This window comes from Centruroides sculpturatus, unplaced genomic scaffold, assembly GCF_000671375.1.
Source record: "Centruroides sculpturatus isolate CEXI.00-Female unplaced genomic scaffold, Cexi_2.0 scaffold903, whole genome shotgun sequence".
NCBI classification, from domain to species: Eukaryota; Metazoa; Arthropoda; class Arachnida; order Scorpiones; family Buthidae; genus Centruroides; species Centruroides sculpturatus.
The window spans coordinates 291,475-317,277 of NW_019385049.1; the positions used below are offsets into that span (position 1 = coordinate 291,475).

Here is a 25,803-nt window from a genome sequence, read left to right on the forward strand (position 1 = left end):
CAACATTTTTCTCTTGGATGTTCACAGATCGAGATTAAATTTGTTAACAACGTTACAATGCTAGTTTCTAAATTTATATTCAGAAACACTGACTTGCAACGTAGCAATTCATTTTCCCCTCATTAATAAATTTAATGTAAATGATCAAAGGACAATGAAATATCACAGAAAGTGTTTATTCATCAACTGCACAAAGAAAACATAATATACAATTTATCCACGAGATAAACTGTACTATCTGACCTCCTTTAATTCCTTCATACCGAATATCTTTAATTAAATAAATTTCTATTGGTTGCATATGGACTTTCTGAATGAAAAGACTTACCAACAGGCTCAAACAATAGAAGATAAAGTTGAGTGAGTGAAAGGAAAACTATTCTAGCTTTGCTTTAACTATTTTAATGTGATGTTAGATTGCACTAAGTTTATATCTATTTATATTTATTATGATTGATGATATTTTTAATACCAAACGAACAGCCGGATCTGTTATCACGCTATACAGCTAAAAAAATCACTAAGCAATTTGGCAGGAGTCAAACTGCAAGGTTGACATCTCTTGTTTATTTATTTATAATTATTACATGTAATGAGAGATGGTGGCCTGCCTCATGCCAAATTGCTTAGTAATTATTTAGCCTTATAGCCCAATAAAAAGTCTGGCTGCTTGATATTTGAAATAAATACTGGCGTAAGTTGCTGATTTTTTGTTTGTGCTATATGAATTATTATAAAAAATTTAAAATCTATCAGTAACTTTCCACTTGTGATATTGTGCATATTATTATCTCTCAGTTAATAAAATACGAAATGAAATAAGACTTACGATGCATAGGCAGGATAGAGAAATCCAATACAGTTGCATATTAGTTGGGCACCGTGACCAATCACAAGATATAGGGCAATTAATGAGACAGCACCTAAAATAAGAAAAATTTACATCAATTTCATTATTCTATGTTTTTATTAACCGTTATCTTGAATATATTTACAGTTTAAAAATAATTAAAATACCAATATTTACTCAATCACAAACCAGAAGGAATGTCACTCATACTTTACTACATATTTTTCTTTATTCTAAATCAATATGGCATTAAAATTATTATAAAATGTCTTTTCATTCCAATTAACTGAACTTTTCTAATTTTTTTCTTAAAATCTACTTTGAAAGACCAATGTTGTGTTTTAAAAGAAACGCTTTTAAAACACAACATTGGTCTTTCAAAGTACTACGTTTTAGAGATGAAAACTTCGACCGCAACCTTGCTAATAAAGTAAGGAAATTGAGGCAAAAGAATTAATTATGGAGCCCAGTATACTGAACCACAAGCATGACTAACCATGAATACTGTATGTTTATATACTACAAAAAAAAAATCAAGACAGTTTATTATGTTGAAAATACATAATATTTAATCACTATGAATTAAACAACAAACACAGTTTACATATTTTATTAAAAACTGATGATTATTATCAATTGAATGAACACTTAAGGCAAACAGAAACTAACATATACAAATATGATTCAACTATAGTCCATGCAGGAAAAAAGTAGCATGAGCCAGAATGCTCATGAAAGTCATGAAAGAGATGAAAGGAAACATGTGGATAATGTTAGAATTAAGATTAAGTAGTAAAATTTATAAAAATATAAAATGAAAATTCAAAATACAGTATTAACAAAAATTTAAAGTTGCTCAATACCTTGCAAAAACAAATATATAAGTTGTAACTGGCTTTAAATATCTAGCTCGGTGCCACGGCCGTACATTTGTTTAAACAGCTAAACACAGCCACAAATACGGAAGCATTATGGGTTTCTTAGTTTGAATTGAAGAAGCCATTCAAACTAGGCCGATGAAGCTGCAACTTTATGCAGCTGGGTAACGAGAACTGTGGTTTCTGAATCTAAACCTTGCAAGGAAAGCCACCAGATTAAAAGGCTTGACAGACATAGTAAGGAATTACCCAAAAAGGTAATTGAGAAGGCCTGCTTTTGCCTGACAGTTGCTTGATATCAGGCATGGATTTGGAATACTAAATCCATGCCTGATATCTTAAAACTACTGGCATATTTCAAGGCTTCATCAATCTGCTCTCTGAATAGTTTTATCAGTGAACTGTGGATGAAGGATGTTTGTTAGGAGATAGTCAGCATAAATGGTCGTATCAACTCTCTCTTGGACCTTTCCCAGCAAATGGGTGGGCGAATCCCAACTCCTCAGTTCTCCCAGAACTACAAAAATAAGCGTGTCTATTTTAAGATGTTCTTCTTCCCCATCCCATTTTAATTCACTGTATCGTACAAAATAGACTTTCTGATAAACGTACAGTGAATGCCCTTTCACCTTATTTTTAACCAGTTTTAATTAATTTTAAGGTTTGTGTGTTTTACTACCTTTTTATACATTTTAACAAAATTATATTTATTTTTACAGGTATATCCTCTTATTATTTTTACAACATTTTATTACATTCTTTTATTTATTTATTTTTTAAAAATATATTTCAGTTTTACTTATTTTACACGAAGGTTTTAATAATTAGTCGTTTCAGTTCTCACTATTATAATTTTTATATAATTATATTTTTTGAAAAAACTTTTGTATGCATATGTTAAATATATTTTAATACATTTTGTAATTTCTTACATAATTTTTTGCCGATATGTTATGCATATCCTTTATAAATTATAGAAAATAAACTACTTTTTCTATCAAAAAGAGAGTTCCTGCATGATTTGTTCTCAACAGTAACCGTGTGCTAATTCCAAAGGAAATACAACTAATTGAGAGAACATTACGCAATCAAGTACTAAGAATGTCGTTTGATAGATTTTCATAGATGTAAGAACTTAAATTATTTCATTGATTTTATTGAAGTTTATAAATCTTTCAGTTCCCTGATTTCACATTTATTTATTACATTTCTGCTAAACAGACAACAAATGGAAGCAGCCGAGGCCAACATCGGCATATCGTTTTCACAGGCCATAGTCATTTACAAAACAAATTACTGAGCAATACTTTATAAAGGGGTAGACGAAACATTCATTGGTTCTGTATAACTACATCACAAACAGCAACATTGCCAGATCGTCAAAGAAAAACAGTCACATGACAATAAAAATGGCCTCTGATGTCATATTGAAAGTGATGGCATTGCCTAGCTTGCAGCAGGCTAAACATACAGTAGACTATAGATAAGTTAAAGTGGAACCATAATGGATAGAGAATCAAGTACTCTATCCATTATGGTACATGGTGGTCTGTCGCAAAAATTTATAAGACTCCACCATTTTTATCAAGACACTAACTGCAATACTGCAAAAAGATGTGAACAATACAATCTACATCATAAGACACCAAGCAATTGCTAAAAATCTTCATCATCTTGATAAGACCTCTGTCATTCTTCAGGTTTGTCTGTACACCACATTCAAGTTTCTAATCGTTGTTGACAATTCATATTATGCCTACGATGTCTGAGGTGATATCTAGAAAGAAATGCACTAAAATTACACACAGAGGTCATCTGAATGTAACTGAAATTCCTGTTCTAGTGTTAACTGCAACAATTCAAAGCTTAAGACATTTGGAAACTTGAATAATTAACTCCATGGTGAGTGAGATACTCTTAACAAAGTTCTTTGCTGTTCAAACCAAAAATACACAATTTGCTAAGTCTACAAAATTGATAATGGAGTGCAAAGCATGAATGAGACTTATGAACAAGAAGTTGACTTGCATCAGACTATAAATCAGGAATTTTTGTACATAAAGCCCAAGAAACCATTACTTACACAGAAAATGTAGGCAAAATTGGCATAAGCTGAACATCACAATTTGACAATGGAATAATGACAGCATGTCGTATTTTCATACGAAAACCATTTGCAGTAAATCACTTGGAACTAGTTGTATGTTGAAAAGTGGATAAAGGCTATTAGTCAAAGCATCGCATGGTCCAAAAGGTGTGCTCCTTCACTAATAACTTGGTTTTCATCACCTTCAATGGCATTGAAAGGTTTTATTTTATGGTTGGAACAACAAATTTGAGCCAATATGACACTGTCATTAGACATTATGTCACTGATACAGCCAGAGATCCATTTGGGTTGGATCAATTTATTTTCCAACAAGATTTGGCACCTTGCCATACACCTACACAGGTAAGTGCACATTTTTGGTTTTAACATTGTTTAATATTTTTAAAGCATCAAACAAATACTCAAAAATTTGCTCTTCTGGATGCAAAGGTGTCTTCTTGGAACTGGAAATAAAAGTGCTGGATTGGACTGGAAATTCACCAGATTGCAACCAATTGAAAATATGTAGTATCTCACGGCTCTTGAATTTAAAAAAAAAAAAAATGGCCTTCAACAGAATGGAATCTGAAAGAAGTGATTGTGTATACCATAACATTAGTCACAATGTTATTCAAAGCCTGACTGACAGCATGATGGACTGTTTGTAAGGAATCAAAGTCCAATCGTTATTTTGTGTTTTGGGCATTATTTTTAATTATTATTTTTCTTTTTTGGGGAGGTTTTATTGTGTTTTAAGGACAGAAACACCCTAAACCCCAAAAACTCAATTCAAAATTAAATGAACATTCAATAATGTACGGGACTGATCCTGTAACTCTAAAACTTATGTAAATAGAATAGTGTGGCATCACGCTTTTTGTATCATCATAAACTGCCAGATGAAAGACAACATGCCAATTCAACAGTGAAATGTAGCTCCTGAAAGTGAACTTTGAGAGTACAAGTCTCAAAGTGGCGATCTACGTTTGAACAGAGAATCATCTGGCAGTCCTTTATGGATGACTATTAAGTGCTTAACTTATAAGAGAGGTTGTATAGTAGATTTTTTAAAATTAGATTTAGTCGATCTTGGTGGAGATTAGATTAAGTTAGTTGTAAGTCCCAAGTTGGAAACCCTCCTTTTTTTAATTGATTGTTTTTCTTATACATAATTGATTTTACTTGGTGTTTGAATAATTGAAATATATATACATGTGTTATGTTACTACTAACTTCTTGTTTATAATTATTCTTGTTGTTATTTTATATATTACAGTTTGACTTAATAAATATTATTGTTGATTTGTGCTTAAATAAGTGTCATTTAAAATTTTTTTTTGTATCTTTTTTCTTTTCTCTTTCTGTTAAGTCACAGGAATTACACTTACGTGACCCAAGTCCAGGCCTAATATCTGATAGAATGCTAATTTTGTGTAACACTGCTTTTTTGGACTTAATTTTTCATGAATATTTTGTGTAAATCCCTTTCAGTTATTAACTCTTCTTCAGTCATATCCTCAAAATAGTCTTCTACATCTTCAAGCACAGTATTGTACACAGGTGATCAAAAAGTTGTCCTGCCAACTTAAAACTAAGTTTTAAAAAAAACACCCATTGTTAACAAAAACATTATTATTAATAGAATAAAATGTTTTCATTGCAAAACAAAATGCCCTATTGGACATGATTAACACAGGTGTTCAAAATGTCTCTGTTTTCATGAATACAAGCACAAACTTTCTCAGATTTAAGGTAAGACAATATGGATGTAACTGTAGTTTCTCTCATAGCTTTCTGCATCCTACCATAAGATAATCCATCTGAATGGAAAGTTTCCATAAACTTTTGATTGGAAAAAGCATCATTTTGTCCACACATCTATTTTATCATCATTTAACATTGTCATTCACTGCACTTTTTGTCAAAGAAAGACAATTCCTACTTCCCAAAAATGTTTTACGAGATATGAGAGTTCTCTTATTAGGTGGTGAAACACTTGAACATTTCTCATAAAATGCTCCCAATACCTTTGCATATTACCGATGAGCAATATGTTACTTATGTAAGCCTGTTTGGCTTTGGGAAAATGGTATACAGTACTCTTACAAGAAACAAAATGATAATGGCATCAATTGGAACAAACCTAGACAACTCACTTATAACAAGTATTTTTATTGACTTATGAAAAGCATTTGACTCAAACTCTCTATAAATTGCAGAATAAATTATAACTTCCAGAATAAGACAAACTATTTTAGAATAATTAAATGAATACCTAAACAAGGTGTTCATTTAATTATTCCAATGGATGGAAGAAAGGGGTATTCATCTTTTTTAAAGGTGTATTTGTGTTCAGAAATAAGACTTGATAAGAAGCAAGGAAGTTATAACATAAAATAGTGGACATGATATCACAAGGCTGAAGCCAGAGAGAGAGAGAGAAAACTTTCTGGAAGCTGCCATTTTGGTGTTATCCTTTTCAAATTCACTTCAGAATACATACACAAATTTTCAATTTAGCATTACATATTATGACGAACTGTCATCTGGTGCATTTGGAAGTGCAATAATAAGCCTCAAAAAGACAGAGAGAATGGAATAATAAGTTAGGTAATCAGTAAGTTTTTTTCTTGGCAATTATGTATACATAAAATATACATAACAAGGGAATTATTGGAATCATGTCAAACTCAACCCTCTTAGTTTTTTGCAAATCTTCACATTTTCAGACCTCCTGAACCCAAAAACAACAAAACGAGAAAAATTTAATGGATATGTGATAGCATGTGCATGTTGGTGTCTATTTTGTTTAATATCTCAGGATTGGGTAAAGATGAAGAAACAAAATTTGGCATAGTGGCTTTGTGTGAATGGGGCATTGATGCTGTTATATTTTGATTGTTAAACTTTAGGAGATGGGGGAGATGGAGGGGTATCACATCATATCTTGTGAGTTGGACTTTATGTACATTATACTTGTTATTAGCATTTACATTTTTTTAAAAATAAAACTGACCAATACCATCAAAATTAAGCTTTTTGCTATTTTACAATAATTAATAATATAAACGTTTTTTTGTTTTTTTTTCAAATTTCATCAGCTGGAAAAGTTATGCAACTTGTTACTAGATCTTTTTTTCCATGCATTTTGTGCAAAATAAAGGAATAAAACTGTTTATATGTGTCATTTCTTTAAGTTTTCATGAAGAGAGTGATAGGAGGTGAGGCTTCCCAGACTCTGCCCACTGCCGTTTCTAGCCTCATGTCTTACTGCAGGAAGAATTGGAAATTAAGTATACCTATTCTAATTTATAATTATATATGAATAAATAATTGCAATTTACCAGCATTTCCCCCCTCTTTTATCTTGTATGCAGCCTGCGTCAGTTCAAAAGTTTTGAAATGCAGTCCTTACGCAGAAAAGGTTGTCCATCCCTGCCTTACACTATGACCTTCTTCATAAGAAGAAAACTAATTCAATTAACTCCAAAGTATATACAAGGTCAAGACAACTGAATAAAAAAAATTTGACAACAAAAAAGAAAGATTGTCCAACACTGTACCATCCACATTTTATGTTTACAAATACAACAATACTATATCAACATTTTGGGCTTAGAAGTACAGTACCTCTCTAACGTTGATCCTTCTAATTTCTCCTCCCCCACCCCACATTTCGATTTTTTTTAGCTTTAAGTAGTTTTATGATCACGAGTCAAATATCGAGCATGGAAAGTTGCAATCAAGTTTTAAATCAAGAACCTATAAGTCAAAGGATAATTAAGAAAACTCTGGTCACACTCGTCTTTCCAAAAGAGACGGCAAGTTTGAACCAGAAGATGACAGTCACGATCTTAATTCCTACAATATGAAAGCAGACACAAATGACAATGAAATAATTAAACTGGAAATAAACTGAATCAGGTTGACAGAAATTATTTCAAAATGTAGTCATAACCCATAAAGACACTCAATAAATGGTTTTGATAGTTTGGAAAATGTACGAGTATAGTATTTCTTTCAATTTTTACTCACTAATCTTGTTTCAAGGTAATAAACCCTGCAGATATGCGTGTTTTAAAAATAACCCCCTCAGGGCTTAATTGAGGAAATACAATATTTATGAAATTTTTTATGTATTACCTAGACAATCATTAATATTTATTACAATATCTCACATGTAATATATCCCATAAAAATTCAAGAGAGAAACAATGACAAATAACTTTCTCTGTAAAACTGATAAGTAATAACTATAACAGCTGGTTAAATATAATAATAAAACCCACTATTACTTATTAACAAGAATAATCTACATCCTCTCTATAAATCCTGTTATATATCTGAATATTGTATCAACGGAAACGTATATATAAAATACTTTGAATTTTTCATCGATGATAAATTATACTGAACTAAACCCACATTAAGAATCCGTCAGCAAAAGAATTTACAACAAAAACATTATTAAAAAGCTATATAAATCAATCACCAAGGCAAAAATACTATACAGTATAATTATTTAGAGAAATGAATTAAAACATCCAGATTCAGAAATCATAAGTGATGCAAATAACTTTCTCAGACTATACCAATATTGATATATATTGCACCTATATAAACTAAAGATATACCTCAAATACCATGCTGTACGTATCCAAGTTAATATACGTTTTATAGCTAAACGCCATCTTTGACCTCAATGTTTTATAATCTCCATTACTCACGTTTATTCATCAATTAGTCATCACAAACACCATTAGTCATCACTATAAATCTCTTAGAACAGAAAAATAAATTTCAATTTTCAAAATGTTATCTGGTTACTGGACAGAAAATATATTTTGTTGCTATAAAAATATGGAATCACGTGCAATAGATCATCAAAAATTTGAAAACAAAGTGCTACAATATATTTTATTCCTCAGTTATTAATTAGACGTGTAATATACAAGACTCACAAATTAAATGAAGTTGTTAGCTTTATTTATTTCAATAAACACTTGAACAGAAAATTATTTTGAAGAGGAAAAAACCAAATCGATCTTATTTAAATTCATATAACAAAAAAGCAACTGAATGATCAGATTGAGGCAAACAGACTGAAGATTCACGCTTGGCATCTTGGACAACTCCGTAGTACTCCTGCAATAGACAGATGATATAGAATGGTGCAATTTCATTAGTCAGATGAATGGAAATCAATTTTTTTTTTTCAAGAGAAAGTATTAATTAGCTTCAACTGCATGAGAAGATAATTCAACGCATCCAAATTTTTTCTAATGTTAACTATAATGTACCATTTTACAGCCAAATATGAAATGATAATCAGCCAACCAAATTGTGCAAAAAAATGGAATAAATATTTAAACTTAGCACCCCTAAAAACATATCTTGTGTTTGCCGGTAACTTTGTCGAAGTAATTTTCCTATTTAAATGCCACCATTTCGCCGGTCGGATAAAAAGGGTCTTGTGGATGAGGGGTTAAAGTTAATGCGACCAAATGTAGTCGTCGACCTTCTGGATGAAATGACGGTCCTTGGAAAGTTTCGTTGCATTTGCTCAAACAGCGCTGAAATGTATAAAGAACTAATTAACTAACAAATTTTTGTTTTACACATTAGATATTCAAGATCTCGAATCTCCGATACTTTCTAGTATTTGAAGATTCGTGGATGATATTTGCCATCTGTAATTTTTATTTAAGAAAGGCACGTATTACTAATGCTCTCTTCTGATTACACCTATAATATATTTTAACGTCTTTACAATTTTAATAATTGGCTCCTTAAACATGACAAATTTTTTTCAATATTAATAGCCTTAAAAAACAAAAATTCTTAGAATTCTAATACTTTCAAACATTAACTGTTCATCGGGTGCATTGAATTCCTGATGAAGAACAGTTAACATGCGAAAATACTAGCTTTTATCATCTATAAATAACTTGACAAATTTTAAATATTTTAATTACATAGAAACATTTACTGAAAAAGAAAAAATTAAATATTTCAGTAAGATGATGTCTGTCACAGGCAAAATTTTTGTGGCTATATTACAGTTTTATCTATTAAAAAAATTACATTATTAAATGCAGGAATGCAATTAACAATGCAATAATTTTAATTTTTATATATTCAAGTTTATATATATATTTGGCAATACATACACACGCGCACAATATATTTATTCTCTTTTCATCTGAACTGTTTCAATAGAGATCTAATTCCAAATACACCTTGCCAAATCGTACAGGACGCTCAAGTTCGAGTTTTTATTCATAAGAATGCAATTAAGGATACTAAAATAGTTCCGTTATACTAGAAGCAAATATTATTTCTTAACGTTAAAAATATAGTTTATAATTAATTTATTATACGTATAGCAAGCATTATTATTTGATTAACCTATAATTCTAATAAACAAACATTCTCAATTTATAAACTATTTTCTACATTTTATGATTTAATAATTTAAATTAAGCAGGAAAAAGAAAATTAAACACTAAAAATTTATGTTGCAACAGAATTTTAATACAGTTTTGATAATATATTTGAAATCGATTTACCGACATATTTTAACCTATGGTACTTTAATAAATTACAGCTTACCGATATTATATGCTGTAGCTTTCTCTTTCAATAAAGCTATATCCAGCCCCATTCTAAACCTTTGTTTAACTTACTTTGAATGAAAAACTAAATGACCACAAAGCTAACCTGGTTGGCAGCCAAAACTTCTAACATATATAAAACATCCAATAGTTTCAGAGCTATTCTGCGATTTGTTTTAATGGTAAGTTATTTGGCATAAGCTCAAGCACTGTCTTAGATACAAGACAAGCATGCATGCTTTCATTATGACTGTCCTTTGTAAAGTTATAAAAGATATTGCTATACTAATATTAGCCGTTCAGACTACACTTTGATTTAAATACTTATAATCGCAACAAATAATAAGTAATAATTATAAATTACTTTTGTCTAACATGAATAGTTTTTGATGTTATTTATAGTTAAAATATATATATATTGTTAAATTAATAATAACTTATAAACTGTTAGCTGTATTTAAATAAAATTTAAATATTTTGATGATGTGCGCTAGTTAATTTTAAGGACATTCTGTAAAAAGCAATAATGCTTTATACAAAATGCTGATAGAGAAACAATACCTCTTTACTTATACGCCTGGTTGATAATATCTCATTGTTATAAATCACTGCAAAAAGTATAATTAGGATACGAGTCTCGGTTATTTCTTCTGTTCCTGGAACTGACATTTTTTTTCTCCCCAAAAAGACAGTTTCCAGGAGAAAAAATTTTGTATGTACCAATACAAATTCTAAATATATTTATGCAAATATTGAAATAAAAAGTTCTGTTATAATAAAATTTTAAATTGCTGCATAGAAAAAACAAAAATGATTTCTTATGCTTTTATATTTATTATTAATTACACACAAAATGAACATATATCAAATGTAACAAACAGGAAGGCACCGTACAAATATAGGTCGAACCTCACTAATCCAGTGGCTTTGACAGTTCGGAACAGCAATTCGAATCTGGCAGTCATTAGTTTGCACGACTGCCGCTTGGCTAGTTGTGCATTCTTGCCAATACGAAAAATGAACTAGTTGGTTTTGAATGCCAAAATATTAAATTATTCTGAACTACGTATTCAAAAGTCCTAGAGAAGTTGATTATGATAAAAAAAGAAAATACTTATTAAATGCAAGGACTAATACAATTAATTACCATTTAATTATATTTGTCCTTGAATTTTTTATTTAATGACACTTTTAATTCATGCTACACCACCAAAGATACAGTTTTAGCAAAATTTACATTTTAGGGTGGAGAACAACCTTAGGAGGAAGTCGACTCCACTCTGTGACTGATGATTCCTAAGATGTGAGAAAGGACAGAATATAAAGATCTATATATGTAACACATTTTGGCCTGTTCGAACAGGCTAAAATGTGTTACATATAAAATAGTTTTTCTTTTAATACAATGCTAAAATTAACAATATTTTCTAGATATAATCAATCACTTTTATAACTACGTAAAATGGGTTTTTTGGATGAATAGAACAAAATGTTAAAAAACGATTTGTTACCACGATTAATTTCAAAGCATCCGAAATATCGGCGTAGGCTCTGTTGCAGACTGTACCTTTACCAAAGAGGGATCGGCGAGAACTCTGATCCGAAATGCATTTAAATAAAATATCCGAGAATTAATTGTCTGAGTAATTCAGTAATTCTTGAACTCGGGCAAGTGTTGGATTCGAATGATAACATTTTGTTTTATCCATATATATCTATATGCAAAATTTACAAAAGCTTAAAAATCAGAAGAGAAAATACATAATATTTAATTCGGAATTATTTTCTCTTGCATCATTACTGATCTAATTTGTAAGTAGCTTATAAATTAATATTCTAAACATTTGTTATTGTTTGATTGCTGCTAACCAATACATTGTAATGTGCAGCATCGTTTACAACTAACCACCGAGATTCAATTTATTCTCATTCATCGTTATCTTCATAATTAACTGAAAATACAACTGGTTATTAATGATAACATAAGCCTTGCAAACTGTATGCAATTTTTCTGATTATTTTTTTTATTTAAACGAATTAATTCTATAAATTACATAATAAATGCTACTAATTGTATATCTATAGAAATATATAAACAAAAGATTAAAACATAAGAATATTTGAAAAATACAATTTTTGTTTTTTTTTTTGCAACTTTACTGCAGAAAACAAAAAGGAACTTAGTTGAGAATTAATTTATAACATTCTTGTAAATTTAATTAAAACATGGAGTACAGTAGAGCCTCGAAAACTCTGCACTCCGGATAACTCGGCCACACCATGGCAGGGCAAAAAAATCCTTAATTAATTTTTATTATAGACAGCTTTATGCCTCAAAGTATTTTTCTGGGGTCTGTCTCATCAGGTAAATTACTGTATACAGTGTATTCATTAATTTTCATTTTCATGTAGTAAAGGCTCTGTGCTTTAAAGGTCGTACCTTTCCTTTGTTTAAGGGTATTTGGACAGTTTATTCTCTGTTGTGTTCTCAAGTAAACAATATATACAAATACAGTACAGTATTTTCTAAGGAAACACCCATACTTAGTTTTTTTAACTCCATTCCCGATAACCCGGCATTTTCACAAACTCGGCCACCCTTCGGTCCACATTAGGCCGAGTTTTCGAGGCTCTACTGTATTAGGAAAAATTTTATCCTTAAAATTCACAATTAAGTTGTATTTTTTTATTTTACTATGAATTATCCAAGTATGAAGGTGAATTTTATTGATTAAAGTTTTATTTATATGCTTTAACCAAGTACTATGCTTTTATTAAAATTGTAAAGTTAAAGAAATCAAATAGTTAATCAAAATTTTTTAAAATACAGACTAATTGCTTTTGCTGCATGTTTGCTCATTCTCCTGACATGCAAAACTCCTAGTACACACATCAATGCCTCTTACATACATTTTAATATTCATTATTATTTTTTTTATATAAAATAGCATAAAAAAATTAAAAATGCCAAAAGAGTAAAAAAGTACATTATATGTCGGGCTTTATACTACATTCAATAAAATATCACAGGAATATGGTATAAAGACAGACACTAGATGTCTAAGAGGCAACCTTGGTCTTGGAACTGAATAAACAATGGATTGTCAAGGATATGTATGTGGCAATGAAAGCATTAAAGAAAAAGTAACAATAATCTTTTCCTCACCTTCTAGTATCATTTGAAATGAGATAGATGACTGAAAGAAGCATAATGCCATTGACACATTTCTCTCTTTTCAATATGAATAAGGTATAATATATTTTTTCAAAATATTTTTAGTTGTGTTTCAACTAAATTTCAATACATCCAAATTGCCTTTAAACACAATTCTACATGTAAATTGTTTTTGATAGAAAATGTTATTTTAGTCATTTTATTTATTTTTCTGTATAATTTTAAGAACTAGCTTTCAACGTATGTACTGTATGTCTGTTATAATAATAGTGTTATATTGAATTTAAAGCAAAGGAAAATTATATTTTAACAACACAGTAATCCCAAAAAGTAAAAATGTAAAATTTCTATTACAGAAAATGATCATTATTGTTATTTAATACAGCTGATTTTTTAAATAACTGTATTAGATTTAATCATCAAATGTAACTTCTGTTTTAGTGATTTATGACGACTTATTTTCGTAACCATTTTGTTGAATGATCAAGCATTTTAATAGTTCTAAGTTCACTAATAAGTTATTAATTAGAATATTATTGCAACGGAAACAGACGGAATTATTGGGAGGTAATCTTTGTGACCAGGTTAGATGCGAACGTAAATTGCTTTACCATTCTCCTCGATTTCTATGCGAGTTCACTTTTATTTTTTTTAATTAGATTGATAGAATAAAACAATATATCTGGGCAATTTACAAGGGAGGTGCTTCTGGAGACGCTTTTTAAGAGACCTGGTTCCTGTTTCGATGTTAAACACAAGAAGAAAACTTGAAAAAGTTTAGGCAGCTAGCCTGCTGTTCAAGCATGAAACCGTAAGCCCAGTGTTAAGTGGTTTAAAAGCTTAAAATTGCTGTTATAAATACAAATTACATAAGAATCAACTTAAATAAGATCTCGTACGTGTATACTGGTACTTTTTGTTTGTTAAATTTTGAATTACACTGATTAAAAAGTTATCATTTTGTCAATTTTTCAAAACATCTTATTATCATCATATTATCTAGTACTTTGAATTTGATATTTGTACACAAAGTTAATAGAATAGTCTATACTTCAGACTAGAAAATAATCTTTCTGTACTCATTTGTGTTGCAGGAACTGCTAAAGCAATCTTTGAAAGAGGATATAAAAGATTCTTCTTCCTTCTATTCTAATGTCTAAATAGACATTAGAATACAATATTTCTTTGTCTTTTCCTTTCATTCACGATTTACTTAATGAATAGAAATTGTATTCATCAGAAAAAATATTGCTTACTAGAAGTTTTTAAATTTTTCTAATTTCTAAAGGGCCCACTGGGCCTATTTTCTGGCCACTGTTTTGTTAAGCAGCAGTAATCTACTACATAATAGATAATTTTAGACAAAAGTTTCAAAGGAGAGTATATTATTTTCCCTATTTATTTAGCTATTTTCACAAATATCTCATTTGAAACTAATATTTACAAAAATAGTGTGTATAATTCTTATTTTGTTATTTCTCCACTTCACAAACTTCGATACTCTTTACTTACACTAACACATTCGACGATTCCTCGGAACAATGGACAAAAATTACCAGAATACTATTTTTTCAGTATTAATTTTTCTTATTTAGTATTCAGAAACAAACCTCTTAGAATCTATCCATTAATTAGGTATACAGTTTGAGGAAAAGAGGAGAGTCTCGAAAAATATACCGCCATACGTGGAGGTCGAGGCATCATCTATACGGAGGACTTCTTTACGACTATTAGCAGCATAAAAATTTGTTTCGATAGGCCCATTTACTAGTCACGTAAGTAAACCTTCAGTTAGACGAACTTTTGCAACTTTTTAAAGTAATTTCTTTGACATCACGGGATCACACAAGCTATCGAACACAGAATTAAAGCAGAGGGAATTTGCCAAGTATTGTACTGTACATCACTGCATACAACAGGGAAGAGGGAGTCAAAAGTAGCCCAAAGATTTGTACACACAAATAATGGAGGGTCTCTAATTTAGAGAGCAAAATGTGGCAATTCACTAGGAAATTTCACATGTCGCCTAAAAAAAATTAAAATATTAGTAAGGAGAGAAAAGTTTAAATTTTTATTCATTTATACGAGGGAGAATAAAATTATATTTATCTACAAAACAGTAAATCTCAAGGATAAAGCACAATTGTAATGTGGGATCAATGGTTAACTAAAAATAAGTTCTAATCACAAATTATCATATTGATATTACAAATAACAAAAGGCATTATCCGACATATATATATCAATCTCACTTGCCAGATATTTAAATGGTTTTTTTTAAAGCCATGTTTTCCAGCCTTTTTTTGTCTGCAAACCCTCTATTTTGTGCACGTATTTCCTATGTATTTTTGTTTCAATATGAATTATTGCCCCTTGTCCCCTAACACACACACACACACACACTACAGTCGACCCCCCCTATAACACTGTCGATTATTCCGTTTTATATAAATTCCATGTTGTACGAGTCACTTAGATTTTACAAATATTTGTGCCAGGCTGTGAACGGCTCATGTATTTGTAAAATCTAAGTGACTCGTACAACATGGAATTCGTATAAAACGGAATAATCAACAGTGTTATAGAGGGTCGACTGTATTCTCTTACTGCCCTACATTCCTGAAAATATTCGATACAGTTTTTCTTTATAAATTTACATGTATTAAATTTTATCCAAGTTGTAACCTAATAATTACAGTGGGGATAAAATTTAACACTGAAAATAACCCATTATACAGACCTTGTACGACTGTATAATGGTCTATTGTATTTACTGATGTATTAACACCATTTTTACTTATTAGAATCGATTTTAGATAAAGCTGATTTTCCATTCTCAATTGTTTAGTTAATTAAAAATAACTGCAAATTTCACAAGACAGATGTCGCAACTTTACACCCGTCTCGTGTCGAAGTAACACGGCGCGACAATAGACGGTGGCGACAACGTGTTTCGAGCGCGCGCGCGCGCGCTACCATCATTTCGACGCCATATTTGAAACACGAAACTACAGCGTGCGCCGATGCTATTTCTGTTTAATATCGTTAAAGAAATTCCACTTTATGCTTAACAGAGTTTCTGAAAATCACAGTAAAAGAAAACGAAGACAAGATTACAATTACGTAACCGGAATAAAGAGAGATTTACGATAATGTATCGGAACTAGTTTCTTCCAACATGGCGTCGAAATGATGGTAGCGTGCACCAAAACACAATAATACCATCTCTAGTTACTAAAATACATATGTATATATTCTTTAATCATTTCATTCCGATCCGTACGTCATAACCGGATCACATTATTATAAAAGTGCCAAATTATATGTTATTTCGTAGCTAAATTCCCGAGTGTAAACTTTATCCGGTTAAATTTTGAAAGTTCTTTAAAGGAAAACGGCGCTGGCTACAGGTAAATCGAATGCGCCACCTAGCGTTAAAAAACATATATTTTTTTAAAAATATAAATAAAAAATAATTACGGAAGCGAAAATTCAAAAGCGCATTCGATTTACGCGGACGAAGGTAATTAAAACGTGTCTAAAAATACCGAATTGGCAAAAATTCGAATTTTAGCTTAAACATAGCACGCGATGTAATAAAAAAGAAAGAAAAAAATCAGGAAAAATAATTTAATATATCGATCGTATAGTGTTTCTTCGAGATTTTCCCATTTCTATGATTAGATATTTAAAGGAAAAACAGACAGAAAAGTTAAATTATTTGCTTTTCTGTGGAAAGAGAAAAGAAAAAAAAAAAAAGGTGGAGGAAAATATCCAAGGTCAAAAGTTCTTTCCTCAAACTTTCTAATTATAAAATTTACCGGCAGAGGGGGGGTGAATGAGGGTGTAACTTACCCAGGACGATGTAATGACGTTTGACACCCGTCAACTTCTCCACTTTTTCTAATATCTCGGTGTAGGGATGTTTCTCTTGCAACTTTTTCTCCAACTTCTGCAACCAAACTTCGTAAAACGCCATTTCCGATTTCGAATCTACGTTCAATCTCGCGTTAGTAAGTACGGAACGGAACGAGAAAACGGTTTAATTTGGAAAAAATATAATTTTAAAAATAAAACGGGGGTAAAAAAGAACTACCTTTCCCGTCACGAGACGACGTCGATAAGAACAGCCGGAACCGTTCGATCCGAGCGCCTCTAGCGGTTTGCGAAGTCGTACGGCCGCCGCTAGAGGCGCCTCTCGTTCGGAGAATCACTTTTTTTTTTTTTTTTCCTTTAACGACTTCCGCTTCCGTAATTTCCTTCGCCGCCATTCGGCTGGTAAATTACGCAACGAGAAACGATTACGTATTTTAATATAAAGAAATGTAGGATTTACTTCGTCGCAATCATGTTTTAATATGTTTCATCATAGTCATTGTTTTATATATTTCATTTCCTCAACGAACCACCAATCTTTGGTTTGTTGTGTAAAGCAAAGCCTCAAATAATAAAAGAAAAACGAAACGCTTCACATTTATGTTCTAGATTTTCTCATAGACAAAGATATCGCTTTTACTACTTTAATAAAAATGTACATTGAATTCGTTAAAATGAAATTCTGTTCACTTCGTAATTGACTCTTGTGTATCGATAAACAGTAATGGACAACTTGATTCTACTATATACAGTAGAATCCCCGTACATTACGGATAACAGATCCGCTGAAACGAAGCAAAAATACAATAAATTGGCATCTAGACCTTAGAAGAAAGACATCAGCGAATTGCGGATACTTTCTCCCGGTTCGTCATCGAGACCCGTTCTCACGTGATTCTGCCATATTGTAATAGAGCATAGGTTCTCAAATTTATTTCGACCACCGCCTACTTTGAGATTAAAAAAAATTTAGTGCCCCATATTTTTTAACTTATCTTTTTACATTACCATCTGTTGCGTATCTTAAAAACACTTACAGTAGAGCGTCGTTTATCCAAATCATTTGGGGACTGGGGTTGTTCGGATAACTTATTTTTCGGATAACCGATTATGTGCGCAAAAATATCCCATGTTGAAATTTTTCTACGTTGCGTGTCGCTTCGCGTTGAATTTTAGTCGATGTTAATCCTAACGAAGACTATTGTATCGTTAAAAATTATTTTTTTTTATGTTGTAGAAACAAAATAAATATATTTAAAAATATAAAAACAATAAAAAATTATACTTCAGAAGTTAATTTAGTATCAAAAACGTAAAATATTTCAGTAACCCAAGACATAGCCAAAGATTGCAACGCCACAGCACTAGTGAAAATTTAAATTTGCCGACTGGAATTCTTTCGGATAACCGACTTTCGGATAAACGACGCTTTACTGTATTGCAAAATATAAAAAGAGTTATTCCAAAAATTTAAATAATTACATCATTAATATTATTGCAATTTGCAATAATATAAATATATTATTCCTCTTGGTTAGGAACCCGTTAATTTAGTATAAAGCCTAATCAATAATGTTACGCTATATCCGCCTTATCTAGTATGTTACGCTACATAATATTTATTCCTTTTTGACGCTACAGAAAAGCTATAACCCAACTCTCTGTTATCTTATCTATACGTGTAAATAGTTTATGTAAATAAACGGGTATAATTTCTTTATCATTAAGTTCTAGTGTGCATTTTATGGCCATAAAATGCACACTAGAATATTGAATGAGGTAAGACATCTTATTGTATTAGATCTTCAATCTTAATTTTACAAGGAGGTGGCTTCTTGGCTACTAAAAGTTCTACAAAAACAGACAGCGCTGAATATATGGCACTCAGAAACTGTAACAGAATATTAAAAAATCATTATATATACCGAAAGATATTTTTGTATTAAATACTATTATTAGGAATACGAATTGATTTGTGTACATGCAATTATAAATTATATTTCTACAACTTAAATAAAGTATATCAGGATGTACGAAATGAACTTACTCGAATGAAGAAGTTCTTTTTAAAATAAAAGAAATCGCCGGCGTTTATACCAAATGGAGTTTTACCAAATCTTTTCATAAAATTCAGCATCTTTTTAAATAAATAAAATCATTTTAACACATTAAATTAATAGACCAATTGAAAACGTTAAATTAATTTAAATTACCTTCAGTTTGGTTTCTAACGGTAGAGCAGCAGAACACAATTTATCAACTTCAATGAACTTTTCATACATCTTAATAAATTAAAATTAATTAATTAATTAATTTCATAAACAACAATTGCAAAATGTGCATATAAATTCTTATATATAATATTGAAATTCGTACAAAAAAAAAAAAAACAAATGTGATTCTAAATGGAAACCAAATGAATTTTGTTCCATACGTTTACTTTGATAACGTTTGCTCCACAGTTGCTTCGCACATATTTTGACAAAATCTTTTTATGAAAGCAAATAATACCATATTTGAATTAGTAAAATTATCAGACTTTACTGACAGTAATATAAAGAAATTTGTTTTCTTAAAGCTACATAAACGAATGTTCCAAGTGAAAACAGAGATGCTTAACAAGTTTAATGCTTTAGAAGAAAGAATCAATCTGATATAAACTATTTAAATATCATTTAAAAGATTACTTCAGGCTTTTCATATCACAATATGTACAATATATCTACCCTGTTATTCAATGAGCTTTGCATTCAGTAGGGAATCACGTTCCGCGTTACCAAAGAAGAGAATCTACAGTGGCCAGCATATACGTGACGTTAATATACAGGATATATTTACGTCACGTATCCAAATCTTTAAACTAAATACACCCTTAAATAAATAAATATATTTATTTATTTAAAGGCAATAGATATTAATTTCTTATGCAAACGCAAACATTTTTTCCTCAATTTTTGTAGGAATTTCTGATTCTTGAACTGACTAATTTATATGCCTATCTCGTTTTGTTTAAAGATTTTAAAATATTATAATTTTAAGAGTTTTTATAAATAAAATAATATTTTAAAATAATCGCAGCATCTGATCAAGAAAATTAATACGTTCTCTATGTTCACAATATAGAAATTTTGAGATTATTTATTATAAAGATATCTCAATGTTATGTTTATTCTTGAGATATTCACTAAAATCCAAAGACTTTTTACAACGGAGTTGAATGAATAATGTTAGAGGAGTTGAAGACAAATCTTAGAAATACTCGTATTTCTAAAATGTGTTCTTTAAAATGTGATGTTAAATCTTTTAAAATTAATTGACAAAGAATAGTAAAGTTAACCATAAAAGTATTGAAGAAATTTGTATTCATTGTCACAAATCAAATCCCTTCAGACAATATTTTGATTGATACTTCGACAAGATCTACATATCTCAAGTTTTACTTGCAATGGAATATTAAGATTACATTCTGTTATATAGCAAATCTACCAATATATATGTAAAAGGTAAAGAACATTCGTCTTTCTTCAACAGAACGGGGCAATAATTAAACTAATTAAACAATTACAATAGAAAACTTTTTTTTTCAATCCCTTTATCATTTTAATAACATTGAAACATGGAATAACTGATTAATTGAGTGTTTATAAATATGTTATAAGTGCTGTTCAAATCTTATTTATAAAAAATTAAATTTCGTATTTTTCAAGAACGAATTTAAAGCTATTTATTTAATAAGATAAAATAAATTTAACTCACCAACGATGTAAACCGAGATAGTTGAAAAGTTGCAACCGTACAAACCACGATAAAAGCTAATAAAAGGAGAAAGATTGCAAAACGCATAAAAATATCAAATTCGAAAAAGAAGAATGCGCAGAAGAAAAAACTTGTCTGATATATTCCAAAACAATATGCAGCTGGAATAAATGCTTCACATACTAGATTTATTTCTTGTATATAAGTCCATAAATCCCAATGAGCTTGAATCAAAGTGTCGATTTTAGTTTTGAGATAACTTTCTTCTTTTGTCATTTCATCCACTACGTTAGATAAATAATTGAATCTCTTCGACAGCATGACGCCCCATGCCCCGAAAAAAAGAATACAACAATCTAATTGTCCAATTCCGTAAATGCACAGTAATGTAATGTTCAGATTACAAAATGCGAGCTCAAACTTTGAATTTATTATTTGTTTTAATGTAGGATACAAAAATAAATCAATTACGGTAATAACTGTAATCATTGTAAAAAATAAAAGTGTAAGACAAGCTATAAAAATGATTTGAATATTATATGCTATTTTTTCTTCTTCTTCATATCCACTGTTATTTCTTGGAATATAAAGTCTTTTCCTTTTAAACAAACTAAATTGAAATGCTAGAAATATACCAAATGTAGCTATAATAAATTTTACTAATATTTGATTATTAGAGAACATTTTGATCCATCCGACACAAACCAAATTGTCTGTTATCTCTTGTGCAGAAAGAATTATGTTAGTCCAGATAAATATCTCTATAGCAGTTTGGTACAAAGGATATAAATTTGACAGATATTTCGACTTTTCGGCAGATTTCTTGCAATTACAATACACGATGTTAATTCCAAATATCTGTAAAGACGTGAGGATCGGTCGTAGAAAACATACCATGCACAAACTATAATTTTTGTAACCAGGATACATGTTTTACTCTTAACTATCAAAAGTGCATAATGAAAATACGAAGAATTTTAGGTGTAGATTAAGATTATATTTCGTGGTACTATTGCAAAATATTTCGTTAAAAATAAACCAAATGCAGATTTTCTTAAAGGAGAAAATATTTATCAATAGAATATTATGCAAACGATTGATTTCAGTATTTGTCTTGAAGTCACATGACTGAAAGCACACCAGCGACCTTCACTAGTAAATGTGTTATGTAAATTGATTAAAAGAATTTGATTTTATTTCTAGGATTTAAATATTTTGATTCTAATTATTTTACATATAATACTTCAATTAATACAAGGCAACTTAGTCAAGTACAATTTTATAAAAGCTTCGATATATTATAGAAATATGAATTACTATTTCGAATTTATTTTTATTAAAGATTGTATTGTTTTTTAGATAAATATTATTGGTTATGTACTGTAAGAAAACCATAAATAAGATTCTTGTATCGAAAATTTATCAACTAATATCTCAAATACGATAGTAGCGATAACAGAAATTATTTATACTGTCACTGATAACATTAAAATGACAATTCTATCCATGGGCGTAGCGAGGGGGGAGCCTGGGTGGGCACGGCCCCTCCCAGGGAACCTGGTGCCCTCCCCAGGAAATCACAGCCGAAAAAGTGTTGAGTCGATTTGTAAAAACCTAAAGCTAAAATAAAAGTTTTGAATACTAAAAAAAGGTGAACGGCTTGCTCGGTGCCCAATAATGAACAATAATTTGAAATAATTCAATTTTGTGTCAGGTTGGCCTCCACTAGGCCCCCCNAAATGGAATCACTTTCATCTATTCATGTGTGAAGGTTCATATTAGAATAATTGGAAACTTTAACATTTTTTTAACCATATCTACTATTAAATCTGTTTATTACTTCATTCTGTTTTTATGTATCTAATAGTAATAATCTAACGAAAATATATATATAAACTTACTGTTTGAATTCTTATGCTTGCTAAGCACAGTAAGGCCCAGCAGATTCCTGCGCTGATAAAATGGGTTCATAAATATTGCATAAAAATAAAAATTGTATTAATTATTTCTTTTCGAAATATATTTGTTAAAATACTGCATTTGTTCATTATTTTGTATCAGAATGTAATAATTTTAATAACTAAAACTAATGGTTTTGATACTACAATAGTATATCAACTCATTTTAACCCATACATTTCAAATTCGTAACTGCATTAATTAATTAATATGAAAAATATGTTTATATTGTTTTAAAATATATTTGTAAAATAATTTTTAATTGTCCGTTAGCAAGTAAAACGAAGCAACGTGGTAAAAAAATTGTCATACGATGAGCATTTGTATCTTTCACTCTAAAGTTTAGGAGGTTCCCTCTCAATATTTTGTTTCGTCTTTTCACTTGAAAATGCATCTGCAATGAAGTGTAATAGGAAAACAGCGTTTTAATGTCCGAGATGGTAACTTGTCAGTTCTTTCAGGCCTATAATATTCCGTATGTTTCAACGTTGCTTCTGATACTGACTGATCTTTCATATGCACGGTATCGTGTCTATAACACTTTTTCAACATTTAATAGGCTGTACTGCAACTCCGAACAATTTTTTAAGAGACTAGACGTTGTGACCAGAAGATTCTCCCGTTTTAGTACTCAATGGTAGTTACTGACTTACTCTGTACCTCCAACTGGACTATCTAGTTAGTGAACGTACTTTTATTGCCCACAGAGACAAAAGTTAGAAAACTATAATTTACTTTAATTACGTTTATTTGCTATTATATTTATATGTATAGAACAGGATTAAAGAAAAGGTGTCCGCGGTTTATCAGTTTATATATGGTGCACACAAGCCATCGGCGCTGCGCTTGATGCGCTCTTTACAAACCGCGAAGAGAGACGATGTGATAATAAGTGAGAAGCTGTTGGCATTTCAGTTTCGAAATGACGACGAAGAACAATGTCCAAATGTAAAAAAGCAGTACTCTTGACATGATTCTAACCTGCAATCCCCTGTTTAGGAAACTTATGCCTTATCCATTAGGCACAAGTGAACCAATAAATAATTTTTTTAAATTCTTTTTGTATATACAAAATGACATTGAAGAAAACCTTTATACAATCTGTAAAGTGCATTTTAATTAACGTACGGATCGCCATCGCCGATCCGGTACCGATCATCTGATGACATCTGTTTATATTCAATAAGGCAAGACAGCTTATTGTATTAGATCTTCAACCCTAATTTTACAAGGAGGTTGCTTTTTGGCTATTAAAAGTTGTACAAAGAGAGACAACGCTGAATATATGGCACTGAAAAACTGTAACAGATTATTCAAAAATCATTATATATACCTAAAAAGATTTTTGTATTAAACACGAATTTTAAAAATACGAATTGATTTGTGTACATGCAATTATAAATCATATTTATACAACTTAATTAAAGTATAAGAGAATGTATTAAATGAACTTACTCGAATGAAGAAGTTCTTTTTAACATAAAAAAATCCGCCGATGTTTATTCCAAATGGAGTTTTACCATATCTTTTCATAAAATTCAGCATCTTTTTAAATAAATATAATCATTTTTAATACATTAAATTAATAGATCAATTGAAAACGTTAAATTAATTTGAATTACCCTCAGTTTGGTTTCTAACGGCAGATCAGTAGAACACAATTTATCTATTTCAATGAACTTTTCATACATCTTGAAAAATTAAAACTAATTTCATAAACAACAATTGCAAAATTCGTAAATAAATTCTTATATACATTATTGAAATTCATAAGTTTAATGCTTTAGAAAAAAAAAGAAGAATATAATATAAATTATTTAAATATTATTTAAATTATTATCTGAAGACTTTCATATCACAATATGTACAATACATCTGCCCCGTTATTCAATGAGCTTTGCATTCAGTAGGGAATGACGTTCCGCGTTATCAAAGAAGAGAATCTACAGCGGCCAGCATATACGTGACGTTAATATACAGGATATATTTACGTTACGTATCCAAATCCCTAAATTGAATACACCTTAAATAAATAAATAGCGTGTATTTAGTTTAGGGNTATAAAGATATCTTAATGTTATGTTTATTCTTGAGATATTCATTAAAATTTAAAGATTTTTACGACGGAGTAGAATGAATAATCTTAGAGGAGCTGAAGACAAATCTTAGAAATACTCGTATTTCTAAAATGTGTTTTTTAAAATGTGATGTTAAATCTTTTAAAATTGATTGACAAAGAATAGTAAAGTTAACCATAAAAGTACTGAACAAATTTGTATTCATTGTCACAAACGAAATTTCTTTAGACAATATTTTGATTGATACTTCGACAAGATCTACATATCTCAAGTTTTACTTGCAATGGAATATTAAGCTTACATTCTGTTATACAGCAAATCTGCCAATATATATGTAAAAGGTAGAGAACATTCGTCTTTCTTCAACAGAACGGAGCAATCATTTAATTAATTAAGCAATTACAATAGAAAACTTTTTTTTTCAATCCGTTTATCATTTTAATAAAATTGTAACATGGAATAACTGATTAATTGAGTGTTTATAAATATGTTATAAGTGCTGTTCAAATCTTATTTATAAAAAATTAAA

The 25,803-nt window shown here is 30.0% G+C and overlaps 1 protein-coding gene and 1 long non-coding RNA gene across 3 annotated transcripts in view; both read right to left on the reverse strand.

The window, feature by feature from the left end:
* Positions 1-17,820, reverse strand: part of LOC111633912 (receptor expression-enhancing protein 5-like) — a 28,149-nt gene extending 10,329 nt beyond the window's left edge. Inside the window, exons 1-3 of one of the 2 annotated variants that reach the window (XM_023378567.1) lie at positions 17,703-17,820; positions 17,462-17,599; positions 830-923 (exon numbers count right to left, since the gene is read on the reverse strand). In XM_023378567.1, coding sequence (XP_023234335.1) covers positions 830-923; positions 17,462-17,585 — 218 coding nt within the window. In that variant the 5' untranslated portion in view covers positions 17,586-17,599; positions 17,703-17,820. Of the gene's footprint in view, positions 1-829; positions 924-10,429; positions 10,568-17,461; positions 17,600-17,702 lie in introns of those variants that run through there. The other variant, XM_023378568.1, reaches the window with a different exon arrangement.
* A 6,375-nt stretch (positions 17,821-24,195) lies between these two features.
* On the reverse strand, positions 24,196-24,882 carry LOC111633917. Its single transcript, XR_002758126.1, has 3 exons — positions 24,819-24,882; positions 24,652-24,741; positions 24,196-24,495 (listed from the first exon to the last, which is right to left on the reverse strand). It is a non-coding gene; the product is annotated as an uncharacterized LOC111633917 (long non-coding RNA).
* Between the last annotated feature and the right edge of the window lie 921 nt (positions 24,883-25,803).